General features: G+C 37.9%; 1 protein-coding gene across 1 annotated transcript in view; it reads left to right on the forward strand.

Annotated features, from left to right (window-relative positions):
• The window catches only part of cspg4 (chondroitin sulfate proteoglycan 4), a 53,712-nt gene that overhangs the window by 24,246 nt on the left and 9,506 nt on the right, over window positions 1–19,960 (forward strand). The window contains exons 2-5 of the mRNA XM_079859366.1: window positions 2,594–2,757; window positions 4,070–7,612; window positions 9,169–9,636; window positions 19,104–19,280. Coding sequence (XP_079715492.1) covers window positions 2,594–2,757; window positions 4,070–7,612; window positions 9,169–9,636; window positions 19,104–19,280 — 4,352 coding nt within the window. The remainder of the gene's footprint in view (window positions 1–2,593; window positions 2,758–4,069; window positions 7,613–9,168; window positions 9,637–19,103; window positions 19,281–19,960) is intronic.

Here is a 19,960-nt window from a genome sequence, read left to right on the forward strand (position 1 = left end):
TAAATAAAGTTAATAGGATCAATTCTGATTTCATATTGGTTTTCTAAGTGGATTTATTTTTCCACCAATGCCAATTAGATTTAGTAATTCCAGTTTGGCACGCATAGATTCCATGTTTCTGTCCGAATCTGCCATCACTCTCGATTTTTCCGCTTTGGGTTTTCTTTTGAAACAGTGTTCTCCTCTTTAAAATAACTGGTGTGTAAAAGACAGATGTGCCGTTTGCATTCAACTGATGGAGTTTCATAATCAACTAACCAACAGAATAATGATGCTCATTCACAAACAAAAGCTTTTTTAGCACGCAATGAGACGTGACTGGCCTATAAAGACGAGTCTTGGTTAAATGTATGGTGCACGCTGAATCCTGGAATGGTTGGGGGTCTTCAACACATGTGTCCCATTAAGAATCCCCTCAAAGAGCTGTAATGTGTTCCAGATTCATACGTCCTGGCTGTGCTAACTGTGGCCCTTGTGTCTCTTCTGGTCTGAGCATGCTCAGTGCGCACTGACGGCAGATTGAACCTCAGAGTCCTTGGGCTCCAGTTGCCCAATCTCTGTCGGTGTGCTCCGTGAATATTCCAACAAAAACAGATCTGATGATCGTAAAGCTGAGGGAAATATTCCCAGCTAATTCCATGTATGTTCTCTCTGGCTCTTGCAAATCTCCTGTGCGTTTCAAAGGTCGTTGAGCACTGATATAAACTAAATCAGACTAACGGGCTTCAGATAAATGGAGCTTCATTAAAATGGATCTCGCTTCTTTGGGTTTGCTCTGCTTTATATGCTATCCGAGGGTCTCAGATCTGTGTGGACAGTCTTATGCTGGCTCAGATCTAAATGTTACAACCTTTTCAGCATTATAGATTATTGTATGAGAGATCATATAAGCCTCAGTGTTTTGCTCTGCCTCCTGTTGTGTTTGGCTCTTTCTGCAAGATTTATGTGTTTGTTTTTTGGAGTGCATTGACTGAATGTATATTGGGCGTATCTTTGCTGAACTTTGAAGAGCTCTGATGCTTTTTATGCATCACTCACTCAAATGAGTGCAAATGAGTGTTTCAGTTACTCTAAAGAGGGTTTCTGTTCATAAAATAGACGTTTGGCACATTAAAATAGTTTACTCCCAAATGCACATTCAGTTCACTGTAACATTATTTATGCTGAGTATTAAGTGTTCTCTCAAATAATTTTTTTTCCCTTTGTTCATGAATACAGAGGAACAAATAGAAACACAACTAGGCTGGTGGCCATGACTTAGCCATTAGCTAATGATACTTATTTTTGCTGAATGATTTCAGATGCTGCCTACTCTTTTAAGGATAAATAAGTAATTTACTTTTTAAAAATCTGTCATTATTTATTCGCCCTCATGTCATTCCAAAACCCAGACTTACTTTCTTATGTGTAACAAAACGTTTTGAAGGATGTATTGATATACCATGCAATTACAATTAAAGGGTTCTCCAAATGTCAAGTTTCAAAAAGGATGGAAAAGAACCATAAACATAGTCCAGATGATTGTATTCCAAGTGTTCTGAAGTCAATAGCTTTGTGTGAGGAACAAACTGACATTTAAATCACTAATTTACTGGTAATATTTCTTTCCAGAGAGCTGTTATTTGCTATGTCTGAATAAATGAGTGAGTTCAAGTAAAAGAGTGAGTGAACTCAAGAATCAGATACCTGAATGAATCATTCAGACATAGTTTGTGAACCTGATCAAACGATTCGTTCAAAAAGTGTGAGTAAATGCCGACAGATTGGTTTTCTTTTTTGGGGTGGGGTGGGGGAGGGGGGGAATTCTGTCATAATTTACTGAAGGTACATGAAGATTTGGAACAACTTGAGGGTGAGTAAATGACGACAGAATTTTCATTTTGGGGGTAATTCTCCCTTTAAAACAATAATAAGTTAATATGTGATGTTTTTGTTGTAACAATAGTATTTTGGTGGACACTAATATTATCATGCAACATTTGTATCAAGGAGAGGAAAAAAACTTGTAAATGAGCTGGGAAAGGGGAATTAAATGAGTCATAAATTGACTCCCGACCCTCTACCAAGACGTTTGACCATAGTTCCTGTGAGAATGTTCCATTTCTGGATCCTTCCCAAAATTCCATGGAGGGGTTTCCCAATGAGTCTGGTCATATAATGTAACCTTTGCGTAGGCTCTGTTAATTTGGCCCCTGAAAAACCTCTTCAGTAGAACAGGGGAACTCCTTGACATACAGCCCAGGAGTGATGCATGTATGATTTAAAAGCAATAGTGAAAGCAATAGAGAAAAAAAATCAAATTTTCAGTCCAGGGCAAGTGGCTACATTAGCATACAGCCGGACATTACCACACTAAGCTCTGGGAATCCTGCAGTAAAGCTGTTATATAAACATTCTCATGGGGCCGAAGCTGGAACTCTTCAGAACAGTGTCTTTTCTACACAACAGCTGACAAGACAGCTGGAAAAGTTTTCAATTCAAACTTCCATCTGCTGTGTGTCTTCTCACTTCCACATTCACACGTTAATGGTCCACGTCATCATTAAAATATTTCTAGTAAAAAAAAAAAAACTTTCTCCTTCTGTGTTTGCAGCTTCCTATTTTGGGGACAGCTACTGTCGAATAGATGCCATTCAAGACCTGTCAAGTTTTCAAGTGTCGCTCCAATTTAAAACCAGCAGACGTAGCGGCCTACTCCTACTGGCGGCGGGACACAGAGATTACCTCTCGTTGGAGCTTTACAATGGCAGACTACAGGTGAGATACATTTTGGGTTCAAATCCGTCAAGGGTCAATTCACTTTTCGATCAGCAACAGCGATGTCCTCATATCACCTCATTAAGATGACTTCAAGTAGCTTTATTGCTGTAATTCACTGTCGGTCTGAATGCTCTTTATGTTAAATTGCTTTGGATAAAAGTGGATAAAAATGGTAAATTACTACTTATGCACTAAAGACAGAGATCAGATTTGGCTAAATCAGAAAGCACAGGGTGCAGTTCTTCAAACTGCAGATTATAACCCAGACTGACTACACAAATAAATACAAACTCCAATATTTTCTCATGGCCCTTCAAGACTTCAGGCCCCCAGAATGAGCCACACAGCGAGAAAATCTCTTGTGAGTTTTTGAGAAGCAGCCGTTTGGTTTGTGGTGAAGAGGGATGACTCACATTCGCTTCCAGCTCCGCTGTGACAGGATCGTCACAGTTTTTCAGCTCAACACATGGAAAAAGCTTCCACAGCTAGAATGAGTTACTGGTTTGCTCTGAGATATTTATTCTTCATCTGTCGCCTCCCTAGAAAATGGCTCCCGCTCCGCACAGATAAACACAGACGCTCAAACTGCCTGCATTATGCTGCAATATGAAACGGTACCAAGACTATTTCATCTGTGGCAGGATTTGTCATTAAAAACGCATTTCTACTGACATATTCAATTCATTCAGATTTACTTTTTTCATCTTTGGAGGCTGCAGATCTGAAATGAGATCTGTGATATTTTCCGTTTAAGTAGCTACACAGTGTTTGAAATAGTAGACTCATCCAGAGAAGTCTGTATCAGATTTCACGATTGGATGCATGTATAATGCACTGTGAAAAATCATATTCTTAGTCAGTACCTTTGTCTTGTTTTGTAGTAAAAATGTCTAAACAAGATAAATGTACATCAGAATCTTTTTTTTAATAAGATATTAAGACAAGATTTATTGGTGGTGCAAAGAAACCCCAAACCGTTGAACGAACCATATTCCTAACAAGTCCAAGTATTAACCTTTAAAGCGTGCAATTCCTCTGGCACATTTGTGATACAGACATGAATGTTACTTTAAATGATACCCCTAGAAACAAACCAGAACATCTTACAATTGCATAGCAATGCACTACAAAACACTATGAACAGCTTAGAAACTGCACAATTCAGTGCTAAACACTCACAATACCCTAACATCATGGCAGCAACTTTTTCACAGGCAAGCACCACATGCCAGTGAAAAAGGTGTTTACTTCTTATTTTCAACAGCCACTTTTGCTGTCTAATAATTTGTTTCTGTGTGTCTCTTTACAGGCTAGGATTGACATGGGATCTGGAGAAAAGGTTCTGGCCTCCTCTATGGGTCTCCAGCTCAGTAACCTTCTGGACCATCATGTGTCTCTCATTCTGAAAGACTCCAAACTCACTATGGCTGTAGACAACCTGTACACAACCTTCATCCCGGTTGAGGATGCAGATGAGGACCTGAACATCGACCAAGGTGTGTTCCTTGGAGGTGTGAGAGACCTGGAAGTGGAGTACCTGAGCACAGCTGTGCCCTTCCTTCGTGGCTGCATGAGCAATGTTATGTTTGAATCTCATGAATTTGATATTCTGGCTTTAGCGAATACAGTATGCTATGACACCAAAGAGTCCTGCAGCAGCGAATTTGAGGCAGGGGACGGAGAAACCACCAGCTTTATCAGCCCGGACTCCTTCATCTCTTTCCCTACTTGGACCAGACCTAGCTCAGGCTCCCGTAGCCTGGAGATGCTTATGAAGACGACCATTGAAGATGCTCTGTTGCTCTTCCACCCAGGACACCAGGCAGACTTCATTGCAATTGGAATGGCAGGAGGGTTCTTGAAAGGTGTAATCGACCTGGGAAGTGAGATGTATGTGCTGGACAATGGGGAAGTGAAAGTAGATGACGATCAGTGGCACAGAGTAACAGTTCAGATTAACCCCAATGTGTTTCAGATAAATGTGGACAGTCATCTGGTTTCACTCCCTCTTAATGAGTCGGAAAAGCTGGATCTAGTGGGAAACCTGTACCTGGGAGGCATTCAAAGGAAGATGAAGGATGTGTTTCAAGATGACTATTTGACTCATGTGGAGGAGGAGATCACAACTGAGTCCTTTATTGGATGTTTAGGAGAAATCAAGGTGAATCAGAAAGGCAGAAGCTTGCAAGATGCTCTGATAACTAAAGACATTCATGTGAAATGTGAAGGGGAGTATGATTACTCCACTTATGATGAGGATTTGGAGTCAACAACTTCACCTCCAGTTAGAATAACATACATTAATGCCAATACTGATGTACATTGTTTCCCTACAGAGGACTTACCAGATATGTTCCACAATATTTCCAAGCTCCTGGACATCACTCCTCTGCTAGTTCCTGAGGGAGAAGAGGCCTTTATCGACATTGTAAACCTAAACCCAACATTTAACCTAAACGCTGCAGGTGTTCGTCAATCTCAGATCATCTTTACTCTGCTACAAAATCCTTGGTATGGACAGATTGAAATGGGCTCAAGACACTCAAAGAAGTTTACCCTTCTGGATGTTGTTAACAAGAAAATCAAGTATCTCCACGATGGCAATGAAAAGTATGGAGATCAAATCCAGCTGGAGGTCATTGCACATGGAACGAATCTCCCTGAGTGCTTGAGTGTTGCACGCCAATATGTGCTACCGGTGGAGATCCTGCCCGTCAATGACATCCCTCAGCTCAGTGCAGGTGACATCTCAATCACAGCTAACGGGCGCACACGTTTAAGCCCAAACCTCGTCAAAATCTCCGACTCAGATAATCGTTGTGATGAACTCAAGGTCACAGTCACTTCGGACCCTACTTCTGCTGGATATCTGGAGAATGCTCAACAGCCAGGGTTTGGTCTAAGAGAGTTCACCTGTAGACAACTGAAAGAAGGAAATATCTACTACGTTCACAGGGGAGGAGAAGTGACTGGACTTACCCTGCATGTTTCAGATGGAGATTTGGTTAGCCAGTCAAGCACATTTAAGTTGCTCATCACCCAGCCACAGATTACTCTGGTCACAAATACTGGCCTTGTGATCAATCAGGATAGCAGTGCTCCTATTGGAATACAAAATCTGGCCATTTCTGCAACTCCAAAAACTGGAGATGTTGTTTATAATATCACTCAGGCACTTGAATTTGGAGAACTACAGCTGATCTCAGACAATGGGGTACCAAAAAGAGTCATGCTATTTCATCAGTCTGATTTGGAGCAGAACCGACTGAAATACATTCCCAACCTCACAGCCGATCACAACAGCATAGAGACCGAGTTTATTCACTTCAATGCACAGCTTGGACAGGTCATCCTCCCAGACAACACATTTATCATCAAAATCATGCCTGCCGTTGTAGGAATAGCTAAAATGGTTCCTCTGGAAGTTGAAAATGGGCAGCAAAAGGTCATTAAGCCTGAGCAATTGCAAGCTTTCGTGAGGATGGGCCAGACTGATTCAAGAACAGTCCAGTACATTATTCTGAAATGCCCAGCCCAGGGAGTCTTGATGATGCTCGATAAAGAGTTGTCTGAGGGCAATACCTTTACCCAACAAGACATTTTAGATGGTTTCATCAGTTACAGCCCTCGTGTCCGCAGAGAAGCTGACTTTGAGGATCAGTTCCAGTTCAAAGTATTTGCAAAGGATCAGTACTCCAGCGAATACACCTTTCCCATCAAAATCAAGGCTGATTCTAATGCTCCTGTCCTAACCAACGAGAGACTTGTGGTGCTTGAAGGAAAAGAAAACATCATAAGTAAAGAATATCTCTGGGTTCAAACCTCCACTTCAACAGACTTTGTTTTCAGAATAACACAAGATCCCAAACATGGTCGTCTTATCAGAGACTCTCCACCGGGTCAGCAAAGATTTGAGGGTGCAATTCGGGTCTTTAGCAATGAGGATCTTTCTTTGAACAGGCTAATTTACAAACATGATGGAACAGAAACAAGCCATGACCAGTTTAACTTTCTGGTGTTTGATTCAAGTGGTGGCAATGGTGGGCAAGATGAGGGTCATGAGGTTTTGAGGGGAGTTTTTAACATTGCAATACAGTCCAGGAACGAATATGTGCCTCAAAGGACAATCCACAAACCTTTCAATGTTGTCAGAAATGGCCAGCGTTTATTAACCACTGATGACATTCTGTACAAAGACGATGACTCTGACTTTAATGACACCCAACTAGTTTATGCGAGAGTGGGAATTCTTTCAGGAAACATTGTCTCCTCAGTAGATGTAACACAACCTCTATACCGCTTTACCCAGGCTGACCTGAGGGACAGGAAGGTTTTGTTTGTCCACCATGGGGCAGATCGTGAGCTATTCAAACTTCAAGTATCTGATGGTTTGCACAAGACCACAGCTGTACTTCAGGTGCAAGCAGGTGACCCTTATTTACGTCTAGCCAACAATACCATGGTGGTCATGGACCACGGTAGCACCAAGACGCTAAACACCAGTCTGTTAAGTGCAGAGACCAACATGGACATCAGAAGTGCAGCTGAGATCATTTATGAAGTGACTTCTGCTCCCAGTGATGGTAGGATAATAGTCAGTGGAATTGAATCTTCCACATTTACACAAGAGGACCTGACTAAGGGTGTGGTTTCCTACGAACACAACGACCAGAGCCTGAGCTCGAAAGATTCCTTTGCCTTCTCTGTGCAAGCTAAGGGTTGGTCAACAGAGGGCACTTTCAGGATTAAGATATTCAAGAAAGGTTACCTATCAGAGCCACTGATTGTGTCGAACAAGGGGATCATTGCGTATGAAGGGGAACATTCTGTTATTGACCAAACCCATCTGAAGGTAAGGCTCCCTTTCTTAAATGCATTTAAGAAAAATATTAATACATTTTCTTACCCTGTTGGCAATTTTTATTGACAAGATTTTTTTAAAAAAGGGGGTTTAAGTTTAAGCCTTTGTAAACTGTTAGTAAACCTGTTCTTAAACTTTGACATCTCTATTGCCATCTGTGGTTGAAACATAAATTGCTAGTTTCTGCTCAGTGTCTAAATCATTATTGTAGGCTTACTACTTTACTTAAATTTTCCTAAATTGATGGCTACTACCAAAAAAAGTACACTGTCACCAAATTAAACTCAACAGTTTACACACAAAAAAATGGTTTTACGAAAGTTTTAACTTGTGTTTCAGGAATGAGAACATGAAAGTCTTATTACTTGTCCATTCTTAAGTTGTAATCCAAAGGAAAAAAGCCAGAGATTTCAATGTTTGGCCAATTTTAAAGCGCAAAGTACTGTATGTCTTTTACATTAATACATTAGAAGAGAAACTTTCATTATTAAGAGAATATTCATTTCACTTGTAAAATACAAGACAAACACCTCGCACATTGAATAAATATTAAGATCAGTTTACAAAGACTTCCAACAGTGCTTAATGATAATTTGTGTTCAACAGCTGTTGTATTACAGTTGTGGAAGGTTCCAGAACCGCAAGAGCACTTCTCCCAAAATCCCTGAATGCTAGGCTCATAAATCTATCCAGGAGCTGCTTTGCATTTATTTGCAAAATTTGTGTTTTAGAAACAGGGAAAAAAAAAGGTTGTTGAGCCTCTGCAGTAGATATGCTATATTGTTGACGCTCCACTGAGTGTACTTTCAGTAATTACCCAAGTGTTGCCATAGAGGAAACAGTCTCCACTCAGTTTCATTAGGACATTTGCAAGTGCCTGACATTGATTTATATCTTTGCTACTTTTTCTCTAAGTATTTCGGGAATTTATCACATAAATATCACTTAATCACTTAAATAGAGGGTTTGGCATGAATCTCATTTATGATATCAGCTTAAGGTTTCTCAAATGTACCATTCAGAGCCATTTAATATATCAAAACATTTTATGTTTATGTAAATTATGTTAATATTGCCATAAGATTTAAGCTGACCTTAAAGGGATATCTCAGTCAAAAATGTAAAATCATCCTCATGAATTTTCCATTTAACTTTCTCGTTCAAAATAATTTCCGTTTCCTTATGTTCAAATATGGGACATGAAGTTAAGTCGCAGTTGACATCAGTGATATGAGATGTCATTTGTTTCATGACCTATCATTATTGAAATCAAACCTGGTGTGATTAATCTTAATGTACCATATTTAAATGTATGCAAATATAAATTCTTCTACAGTTTGGATTTTGAATGCCACAACGATGAGGCTTTTAATTTTCAGGTGAACTCGTCTTATTAGTGAAGAAGTTTTCAATATGTTGTGAATGAAATATTATGCATGTCCTGATCATTATTATTAAAGATACCTGGTACCTGACTGTCTGTAGGGATGTGCAGCATTTGAAAGCAGTTCTGCACTCGTTTGAAGGTCTTCTTTTTATCTTCTTAGGTGGAGCAGACAGATATCCTGCCCAAAGAGATGGTGTACTCCATCAAAGACTTTCCACGGTTGGGTCATGTGGTCAGATTCAGCAATGACTCGGACAGCACGTCGTCACCCGTGCTTGAATATATTCAGTCCTTCACGCAGGAGGAAATAAACCTGGGCAGAATCCTTTACGTCTCCGCCGCCCTGCAGGGCCGGGACCACTTCACAGCCGACGTCAGTAACGGCTTCACCACCATAGAAGATCTAGAGGTGCAGGTGGACATTGTTCCACGTATCATACCCGTCCAGGTGGTCAACCTCACCGTGAGGGAGGGTGGATCCGTGGCGCTGACCCAAGACATTCTGAATATCACACACCCCTTCTACAGGTCCATTAACATCGAGTTTTTTATGGAGGAAGCACCTCAGCATGGAGATATCAAGAATCTGGATGAAGAAGACAGACTTGACACCTTTGCCTGGGAGGACGTGAGTGCCAACACATACATGTTATTTATATACAATTATAGTATTTATTAATATTTCATTATATTTCTATATAGCAGGGCTTTTCAATCTTTTAAATGGTCACGAACCCCCAAAATATGATCATTCACGGGACCCCTATCCTAACATTTTAAAGACACAAGACAGCTATATATTTTCATGTATACATTTTTTTTTTTTTTTTTTTAGGCTACAGTTTTGTCATTGCATTTTTTTATCACCTGTAGAACTGTACTGTTAGATGTAAGATAGATGTATTTTATTCATTCATTTATTCTTCTAAATAATACATTTTTATCAAATGTATTCATTTATTTAAACCAAATTGCATTATTTTAATCAATTTGTATTTTATTCAATTTATTTATTTTAGTTTCTAAGTTTAATCTTTTTTATTTATTGTTTTTACATTTTTGCACTGCTATTGTTTTATTTATTTAAATCATTTATTTATTTATTTTAATCATTTATTATTTATTTATTTTAATCAATTGTTGTTGTTTTTTTTTGTTTAAATCAAATTTTATATAAATAAATTATTTTAATCAAATGTATTAACTTATTATTTATTTTAATCAAGTTTTATTTCTTTATTTTAATGTTTTTACTTGTTTATTTTTAATAATGATTTTATTTCTTTATTTTAATGCAATAATTTTTTTTTAGTTAGTTAGATTAATTTTATATATATTCTTCTTTTTTTTTTTTTACACTGCTTTTCCCTAAACTTTTCCACGGACCCCCTAACACTCCCTTGTGGCCCTGGTTTAAAAAGCCCTGCTATATAGCTTTCATTTAATTTTATTTCAGTTTTAATCATTTTAGTACTTCAACACAAGACACAAACTAAAAAATTCAGTCATAATTGACTCATTCTCACTTTCTTTCTTCCATGGAACACAAAATGAGATGTTTTGCATAATGTTTTACGCTGCTTTTTACCATAAAATCAAAGCATATTGTGACCAGGCGATCTGAATATCCAAAAAGGACATAAAATCTCCATAACAGCAAACCACATGACTCATGATACTATATTCGACTATACTGATGCGACAAGATGCGCATAATATCTGCAGTGGAGAGCATCAATAAATTACTGAAATTTCCACACATAAAGCTATATCGTGTCTTCAGGAGACTTGAAATGTTGAGTGAGAGTTGTAAAGACCCCTTTTATGGAGCTTCTGTGGACCTTGACAGCAATGGTCACAATATGTTTTCATTGTTTGCTCGAGCAGCTTAGAAATGGCTGTGAGTTTCACAGGAGAATGAAAGCCACGACATCAGGGTGAGCAGATGATGACAGAATTTTCACCTCTTCTTGTTCATGGAGGAAACAGTGGGAACAACTAATGATGCTATAATTACAGGCTTATTTGTTTTGTTTGTTTGGACTTTGTGCCTGCAATGAGAGTTAATTCTTCTCACGATAAAAGAGCAGCACTGGAACCAGAGGAGCTGTCATTGACTTTAATTAAAAGGGCGAACAGCCTTGTGTAATGGTTTCTCGGAGACTACCAGGATCCCTGTGTAGCATTTTGCCATATCGTTGAGGAACAGTCATGCGTAAAATAGCAATTCTGCATCTTAATTACAAGCCGTTCACAGAATAACAGCTATTGTGGCGGACCTTGATCATGCCTGTCTGATGCTCGCTGTGTTTTAGAGGCTCAAGGAAACTATTTCTCTTTCTCCCGCTCGCTTTTATGCCTTGTCTAAGCCCTTTTTGTTTCCATTGGGCCCCCTAAACTACTGTGCGCTATGATATCTAGCGGAGTGGCCCAGAGGTCTTCTAGTGGAAAGAATGAGCAGGGAAAGACTGGCGGTAGAATGAGTGTGCTGTTGTTTGAGAGAGCGGTTAGACATTGCTCTTTTGACTGCCATTCCAACTTGATGGAAACTCTGACTTGCGCTTCCCTGCTGCCGCCGGCCAGAATAAACTAGCCCATATATCCCGCAAATAAAGCATTTACACCGCGCCGCCAGGCACGCTACATTGAGAACAGAGATCAGGTTAACTCAGAAGCAATTCAGCCAGGACAGATGAATTTACTGGATTATTTTCAACTTCAAGCACATTCGGTGACACCAAACTGTGTCCGTTTTATCAGGATATTGCTGAAATAATTTTGAACGTAGTGTGTGAGAGATTAGCATCTTCACTACAGGTTATAGCTGGAGCATCACTGGATTCGTTGAAGTGATTCGTCATAATCACCCTGTGATAAACCTGCTTGTATGCTGCAAAAATTATTTTCTTACTCAGTATTTTTGCCTTGCTTTTCAGTAAAATATCTAAACATTCTTACATCATGATATATTTACTTAAAAAGCAAAATGACATAAGATATAAAGTCTTGTTTTCTGAAAATATTATCAAAATTAAGTGATAAGAACAACAATAATTAACAAATTAATAAAATTAAATAAGAAGAACAAATATGACCCAATGAGGTAAGAAAAATATTTTCCCTTTGAATTAAGTTTTTTTTTTAAACCCCATTGGCAGATTTTAATATTCTGTATATTATCACTTAATTTTGGTACATTTTTGATAGTAATTTTGTGTAAGTAAATGTATGTTGATTTAAGAATGTTTAGATATTTACACTGGAAAAATCCTTTAAATGCATGCATTTATTTTAAATATATGCACAATATGTATTATATCTAACTGATTAATGTATGTTTGATTAAATATGCTAATTATGTCAAATCATTTTTTTTTAATTGCCTGGCATTTTTAGAGGCCGCTTTATATATATATATATATATATATATATATATATATATATATATATATATATATATATATAGATAGATAGATAGATAGATAGATAGATAGATAGATATACTGTATATATATATATATAGATATAGATATATATATAAACAGGTTCAATGATAGACAATATTTAAATAATTAAATCAAAACAATGGTTTGGAGCATAAATGTACGATTTGACTTTTTCTGTCAAAAACTAAGCAACTCAAAATTACAAAGCAAGTCACGTATGCTTTTATTGCTATTGAAAACTGCAGTGTTGACATTTTGAAGGTCTGAAGTTGAAAATGACTGAATATTTCTTTCAGCGATTGAAACGCAGCAAGACATGAGTGGTGTTCAATTGACAGATCTTCTGCAATGAACATAGCTCTCAGATCAGAGAGAGAAGGACAGGACAAGAGAGCGACAGAGAGAGAGAGAGAGAGGGATCACAGATGGAGGACAGATTGAATTTGAAGTTCAGAATCAATGTCTTGTGGTGGCTTTAGTCCAGCTGTCAGAATAACTTCATTGTGTGCAGCCGTTTCACTCTACATCTTAATACACAATGTCTTAACCGCTCTGGCTCTTGCTCTACGTTTCCTTTCTTCGGTTATGCAATGCTTTCTGTAACACAACTAATGCATACCATATGGAGCCAAACTACTGGGCAGGAATGGAACCAAAGCAGAATTGTTCCTAAATTAAAGACGTATGCGTCATGCTCATTACCGGCTGAATGTGGAGTTTCTTTATTCTGTGTTGTGGAGTCAGCGGTTGGTTTGTGTACCGGCGGTCACCGCTCCACACCAGGGGACAGATTGTAATGATAGCTTACGGTGCAGAGTAGTAGAAAACGTTCACAATGCACCGAGATGAAAACGTCTCAAAACAGCTCAGGGCTTCAAAAAGAAAAGAGAGAGGAAGAATATTAGCATCGGACGATGAAACAATCTGGAATACATTTCTCCTCTGCTACATACACTCTTATTAGATAGTAAACAACAGTTATCAGTTTATTCAGAAATACAGCGATTTACATACTAAACAGCAAAAATGCTTCACTCAGACCTTTGGCCTTTTCATTGAAGACTTTGATTTTACATTGGACCAGAGGCGGACAGAGTACACAGCTACATTACTTGAGTAAAAGTACAGATACCCCTTGCTAAATTTTACTCAAGTACAAGTAAAAGTACTACAGTCAGATGTCTACTTAAGTAAAAGTACTAAAGTACTTGTTTTTAAAAGTACTTGAGTATCAAGAGTACATTTTCTAAATATTGCATTCTACTGCTACAGTGCTTACATTGGTAAACACAGCAAACACTTGAAGCGAAAACTATCATTAACTTGTTCAGAAAATTGAAATCGTCTGGCAAGGTGGGGCCACGGCTTGGCACATTCCCGGGATGCGATATTTTTTTTCCCAGGATGGTAGGGGAAGACTCATGAATATTCATTAGGGTATCTGATTGTGAATATCCCTGATTGGTCTGATGACCTACCCCTAACCCAACCCCTAAACCTACCCGTCACTGGGGTTAAGACCAATCAGGGATGACTTACCTAATGAATATTCATGAGTCTTCCCCTACCATCCTGGGAAAAAAAAATATCGCTCCCGGGATGGACCTGCTGTGTCTTCATCCATAGTTTCGTCCATGGTTTTGTCTTTTATCTAAATCTGACCATGGAGTTGACTTTGGCGGAAAGCTGAAGGTGATTGCTGATAGGCTGTCCCAATCAGTGGTGCCTGCACAATCCAATCACATTTGAGAGGGTTTCCGAGATGTTTCTTTTATCCTTTGTTTTTTTTTTTGTTTTTTTTTTTTTTTTTTTTAGAAGTAGTAGTAACGGGTACTCACAGTTATGGATAGAAATGTAGTGGAGTAAAGAGTACAATATTTGCCTCTCAAATGTACTTGAGTAAAGTCATGAGTACTCCCCAAAAATGATACTTGAGTAAAGTACAGATCCCTCAAAATTGTACTTAAGTACTGTACTCAAGTAAATGTACTGCAGTTACTGTCCGGCTCTGCATTGGACCCACAAGTGGCAATTGTTTACTGTAGTAAATCAAATGTATAGCTTGCTTAAAATCAAACTGACATAATAAAGGAATAGTTCACCCAAAAATGAAATTTTTGTCATCATTTGCCAACCCTTATATCGCTTCAAACCTGAATGAGTTTATTTCTCCTGTGGAGCATAAAAGAATATATTTTGAGGAGCGTTGGTAACCAGACAGTTTCAGTACCCATTGATTTCCATGTATTTTTGTTCATACAATGGAAGTCAATGGGAATCGAAACCAACATATCTTCTTTTAAGATCCACAGAAGAAAGAAAGTCATACAAGTTTGAAACAACATAAGGGTGAATCAATTTTGACAGTATTTTCATTATTTTGGTGTACTATCCCTTTAATATTATTAATATTTACATTGTTCGTATTAGCATTAGCATTATCAAGGATTATTTCAACTATTTTATGTCATAAAACCTGTCTATGTTGACATCTGTGACCAATTTGACTTGATTCTGCCGAGTGACGGATGAATTTGCTGCCCAAACGTATTAAGAGTTTAATTCGACTCGAGACCTTTGACGTCAACATTATGATTAGCATTAGCACACGCACTCTGAAACAATGGGCTGTGGTATTCATACTGGAGAGTCGTGATGTTTCCTGTTTCTTTTGTTCCCGCTTCTCCCTCTCATTTCCTGTCCTTTCTCTACTATAATATTAATCAAATGGCAAAAGGTCAAACATAAAATAAACAAAGATTCTCAGGCACTAAGATGTTACCTGAAACATTTCACCAGTGTTAGGAAATTGACATCTTCTGTAAACAGTCGCTAACAGTATTGATTTCCTGGCAAACACAACGATTTACTGACTAGACAGCGGCAGAAAGAAAATGAAGCTCAGGTTTTCTCTACAAAAGCTTCTGTTTTCTCAAAGCTTGCGACTTATCGGTTAGCATACATGCTGTGACACATTTAAGCCACACACTGCAAAAATGGCTTCTTACGAAGTTAATTAGACTGTTTACTTGTTTTCCAGTTAAAACAAGTGGCAAAATTGATTAGTAAATCAAATTGGACATCAAATGTACCTAAAATCAAACTGATATTAATATTAATAATATTAAAGGGATAGTCCACCCATAAATAAAAAGTATATCATTTTCTCACCCTCATGTCCTTTCAAACCTTTATGACTTTCTTTCTTCTGTGGAACATAAAAGAAGATATTATAAAGAATGTTGGTTACCAAAAAGTTCTGGTTCCCATGGACTTTCATTGTATTTTTTCTTTTCATACAATGGAAGTAAATGGGAACCAAAAATGTTTGCATATTAAGACTTGTTTATAGTGTGTGTGTGTGTGTGTGTGTGTATTAGGGCTGTCAAAATTAACGTGTTCATTTCGAGCATGGCACGACATGGCTTTTTTATTTATTTTTTTACCTCAGAATAGTTTATATCTCACAATTCTGACTTTATAACACGCAATTGCGACTTTATATCATGCAATTCTGACTTTATATCTCCCAATTGCGACTTTATTTCTCAGAATTGCGACTTTATTTCTCAGAATTGCGACTTTCTATCTTGCAATTGCGACTTTATTTCTCAGAATTGCGACTTTATATCTCGCAATTGCGACTTTATTTCTCAGAATTGCGACTTTATATCTCGCAATTGCAACTTTATTTCTCAGAATTGCGACTTTATATCTCGCAATTTGACTTAATATCTCGCAATTGCGACTTTATTTCTCAGAATTGCGACTTTATTTCTCAGAATTGCGACTTTATATCTCGCAATTTGACTTAATATCTTGCAATTGCGACTTTATTTCTCAGAATTGCGACTTTATTTCTCAGAATTGCGACTTTATATCTCGCAATTTGACTTAATATCTCGCAATTGCGACTTTATTTCTCAGAATTGCGACTTTATATCTCACAATTCTGACTTTATAACACGCAATTGCGACTTTATATCATGCAATTCTGACTTTATATCTCCCAATTGCGACTTTATTTCTCAGAATTGCGACTTTATTTCTCAGAATTGCGACTTTCTATCTCGCAATTGCGACTTTATTTCTCAGAATTGCGACTTTATATCTCGCAATTGCGACTTTATTTCTCAGAATTGCGACTTTATATCTCGCAATTGCAACTTTATTTCTCAGAATTGCGACTTTATTTCTCACAATTCTGACTTCATATCTCGCAATTCTGAGAAAAAAAGTCAGAATTGTGAGATAAAAAGTCGCAATTATTATTATTTATTTATTATTCAGTGGCGGAAACAAGCTTCCATACTAATGCAATTTGAATCCAGCTTGTGATTAAATCCATGGTTCCCGGTCTTCTGACTCCTCCAAGACCATTACATAGAAATATTTCACCTCTATTACAAATGACAACTTCCATAAACATTCGCCATAAGTTATGGATTTCCTGACAAACATGAGACTACACAGACTAAACCATGGCAGAAAGAGGTTAAGCACAGCTTTTCTTGGCTAACAATTCTGACACTTTGAGTTGAGGTGCAACTATATTTGTGTGTTTTCTAAAGAAAACGTGAGTGGTCGTGGTCTTGGAAGTGTAATTGTTAAGGTTACTATAGTTTGTACAGTATATATGCATTTAGGTCATCATCATCTGGAGTGGGTTAAAATCTGTACAGCATATGACATACGGCAGACGTCTAACCTCCTGCGCCGGACACACTAACACACTTCAGTTTCACAGGACACACTCGCAGCTGTGGGGCTTCCTGCAGTTTTGCATTATGTTTGTTTGACCAAATCTGCGCTTTGTTTAAAAAGTGCCTGACCACCCACGTTAAATCCAGTTTAGTGTGACGGATGTACATTTAATTATGTGATGAAATCAACTGAGAAACGGCTTGTTTGCTGTCTGCATGGAAGAACAGCTTTATTATTCACAACCATGTTAAATCTATGCATAAAAAGTTGGAGTTGGGGATTCGTGTTTGGAGCACATGCTCGAACATACGTTACTATTTAGTCATAGTTAATGTGATTCGAATGCATTTTTTTTTGTGTGATGCCTCCATCATTTCTATACTAAAAATAAAAATGGCAACAGCAAAAAAAATACAAGAAAACAAACAAAGATTTTGATTAGCAACATGAAACAATCCTGAAAACAGGAACTACAGTTACCATGGTAGATGTTTGTTTATTTAAAGGGATAGTCCACCCAAAATAAATAGACTCTCATCATTTACTCACCCTCATGCCAACCCACTTGATTTTCTCTCTTCAGATAGACACAAATGAAGATTTTTAGGAAAATAATCCATATCCATATAATGCAAGTGAATGACTCACTTGACGCTTGAAAAACACTTTATTTCGATGGACCACTTTAGACAACTATAAATAACTTTGCAACTTCATGTCAACTAACTCTCATTAGAGTATTAGTAGACTGTTTAATATCTGCTAAAACTTTATATTGTTGCTCCCTCAACAGACATTCTACCGACTACAAGTAACTTTGCAACTACATGTTAACTTAATCTACTACCCTAACCTAACAGTCTATTAATTGAGAGTTAGTTGGCATGTATTTGTAAAGTTACTTGTAACTAGTAGAATGTCTAAACTGGACCATCAAAAATAAAATGTAACCGAAAAATATTAATATTTTAAACTCTTCTAACTATAAACCATTGCTTCCGACCAGCTGCCCTAGGTATGTTTGCAACTTCAGCTTAACATAAATGTAAGTTTGTGTGAGAAGAAATCAACCCACGGAAAAAATAACTCGCGGCAAGAACGTAGGAGTAGGAGAATGACATGGAAGAGAAGAGATTGTTGAATAAAGTCGTTATTTTAGGGTTTTTTTGCGCACAAAAAGTATTATCGTCGCTAATATTAAGGTTGAACCACATGGACTATTTTAACAGTGTCTTTACTACCTTTCTGGGCCTTGAAAGTTGCAATGATGTTGCTGTCAATGGAGGGACAGAAAGCTCTCAGATTTCATAAAAAATATCTTCATTTGTGTTCCGAAGATGAACGAAGGTCTTACGGGTTTAGAACGACATGAGGGTGAGTAATAATAGCAGAATTTTCATTTTTGGGTGAACTACACCTTTAAAACCCGGAAAACCACAGACTTGCCAACACTGCTCGTTAGTGGGCCAGAAGCCATGGTTTATAGTTAAAATACTAAAATGTTAGTATTTTTTATACCTGCACCTTTCGTTTGGCTTCAGAAGACATTGATTCATCCACTGGGGTCGTATGGATTACCGTCATGATCGTTATGTGTGGTTTTTCAAGCGTCAAATGAGCGGCTCCCATTCACTTGCATTATATAGACTCACAGAGATGGATTATTTTCCTTAAAATGTGTGTTTATCTAAAGAAAGAAAGAAAGTAATATGCATCAGGCATGGCATGAAGGTGAGTCAATGAGAATTTTTAATTTTAGGTGAACTACCCCTTTAAGTTTATCTGATCTTTTTGGAGGGAATCTATATCCACAGACATTTGTATTGTCCCTTCACTTGGAAAATGACAAAATAAAGCCACTGTAAAACCTGAAATGCTCTAATGGTCAGAAAAAGGATTAGGTGTGAGTGATTGGATTTCTGATATCTGTTGTGTGTATCCTCAGGTACAACAGGGACAGGTGTACTACTACCATGACAGCAGTGAGACCACAGAAGACAGTTTCACTCTCATGGCGTCCGCTTTTGACATCACCCGCCGGAGTGCGTCCCTGACGGTCGGCATCACCGTCCTCCCTGTGAACGACGAACCACCTCGCATCCAACGCAACACTGGACTGGAGGTAAACAAGCTGCCCGTCAGTCCATTTTCCCAGTTTTAAACATTAATGAAGCTTCTAGAACAGAGACGTAGTCGGAAAATTCGAGCGACTCCCGCCACTGGAACACAGAGTGTCATTCAGTGCTTGCTCGATGCTGTCTGTGGTTTCTGGTCGCCCTGGAAACTCATATTTTTGGAAAACCATGACGGTGGCAAGAATTCAGCTTCTGGGCTGGAGGGAAAACGACCAATCAGAGATGCCGCTTGACTCCCGCAAAATGTAAAATAATAAATAATGATATGTGTGTTTTTCCACATGCGGGTAGTTCCCTTTCTTTCGCATGCGCTTTCACTCTGTCTGTCTCTGTATCAGACATGCTTTCATCCAGGACACCTCAATTTTCAATGGTTAGCCTACTAATGATAATAACAGAGAAGATCTAAATTCAGACCTGCTCTTTCCAAAAGTGTAAACACAATTTACTAGCACAGTGTCTAAGGCACACACTCATGATCCAATAATTTTTAAGTGAGATTACCAAATTATATTTCACCCCAAAAGAAAAAAAATATAGGTGACATAGTTACATTGTACTAACTCAAATAAAAACTGAGTAATATTAATTAACTACATGTACTTACTATAGAGTTGCGGTTAGGGTTTGGTTTAGGGTTAGTTACATAATTTACAGTTATTGCTAT

This window comes from Squalius cephalus, assembly GCF_949319135.1.
Source record: "Squalius cephalus genome assembly, chromosome: 23".
Lineage (NCBI taxonomy): Eukaryota > Metazoa > Chordata > Actinopteri > Cypriniformes > Leuciscidae > Squalius > Squalius cephalus.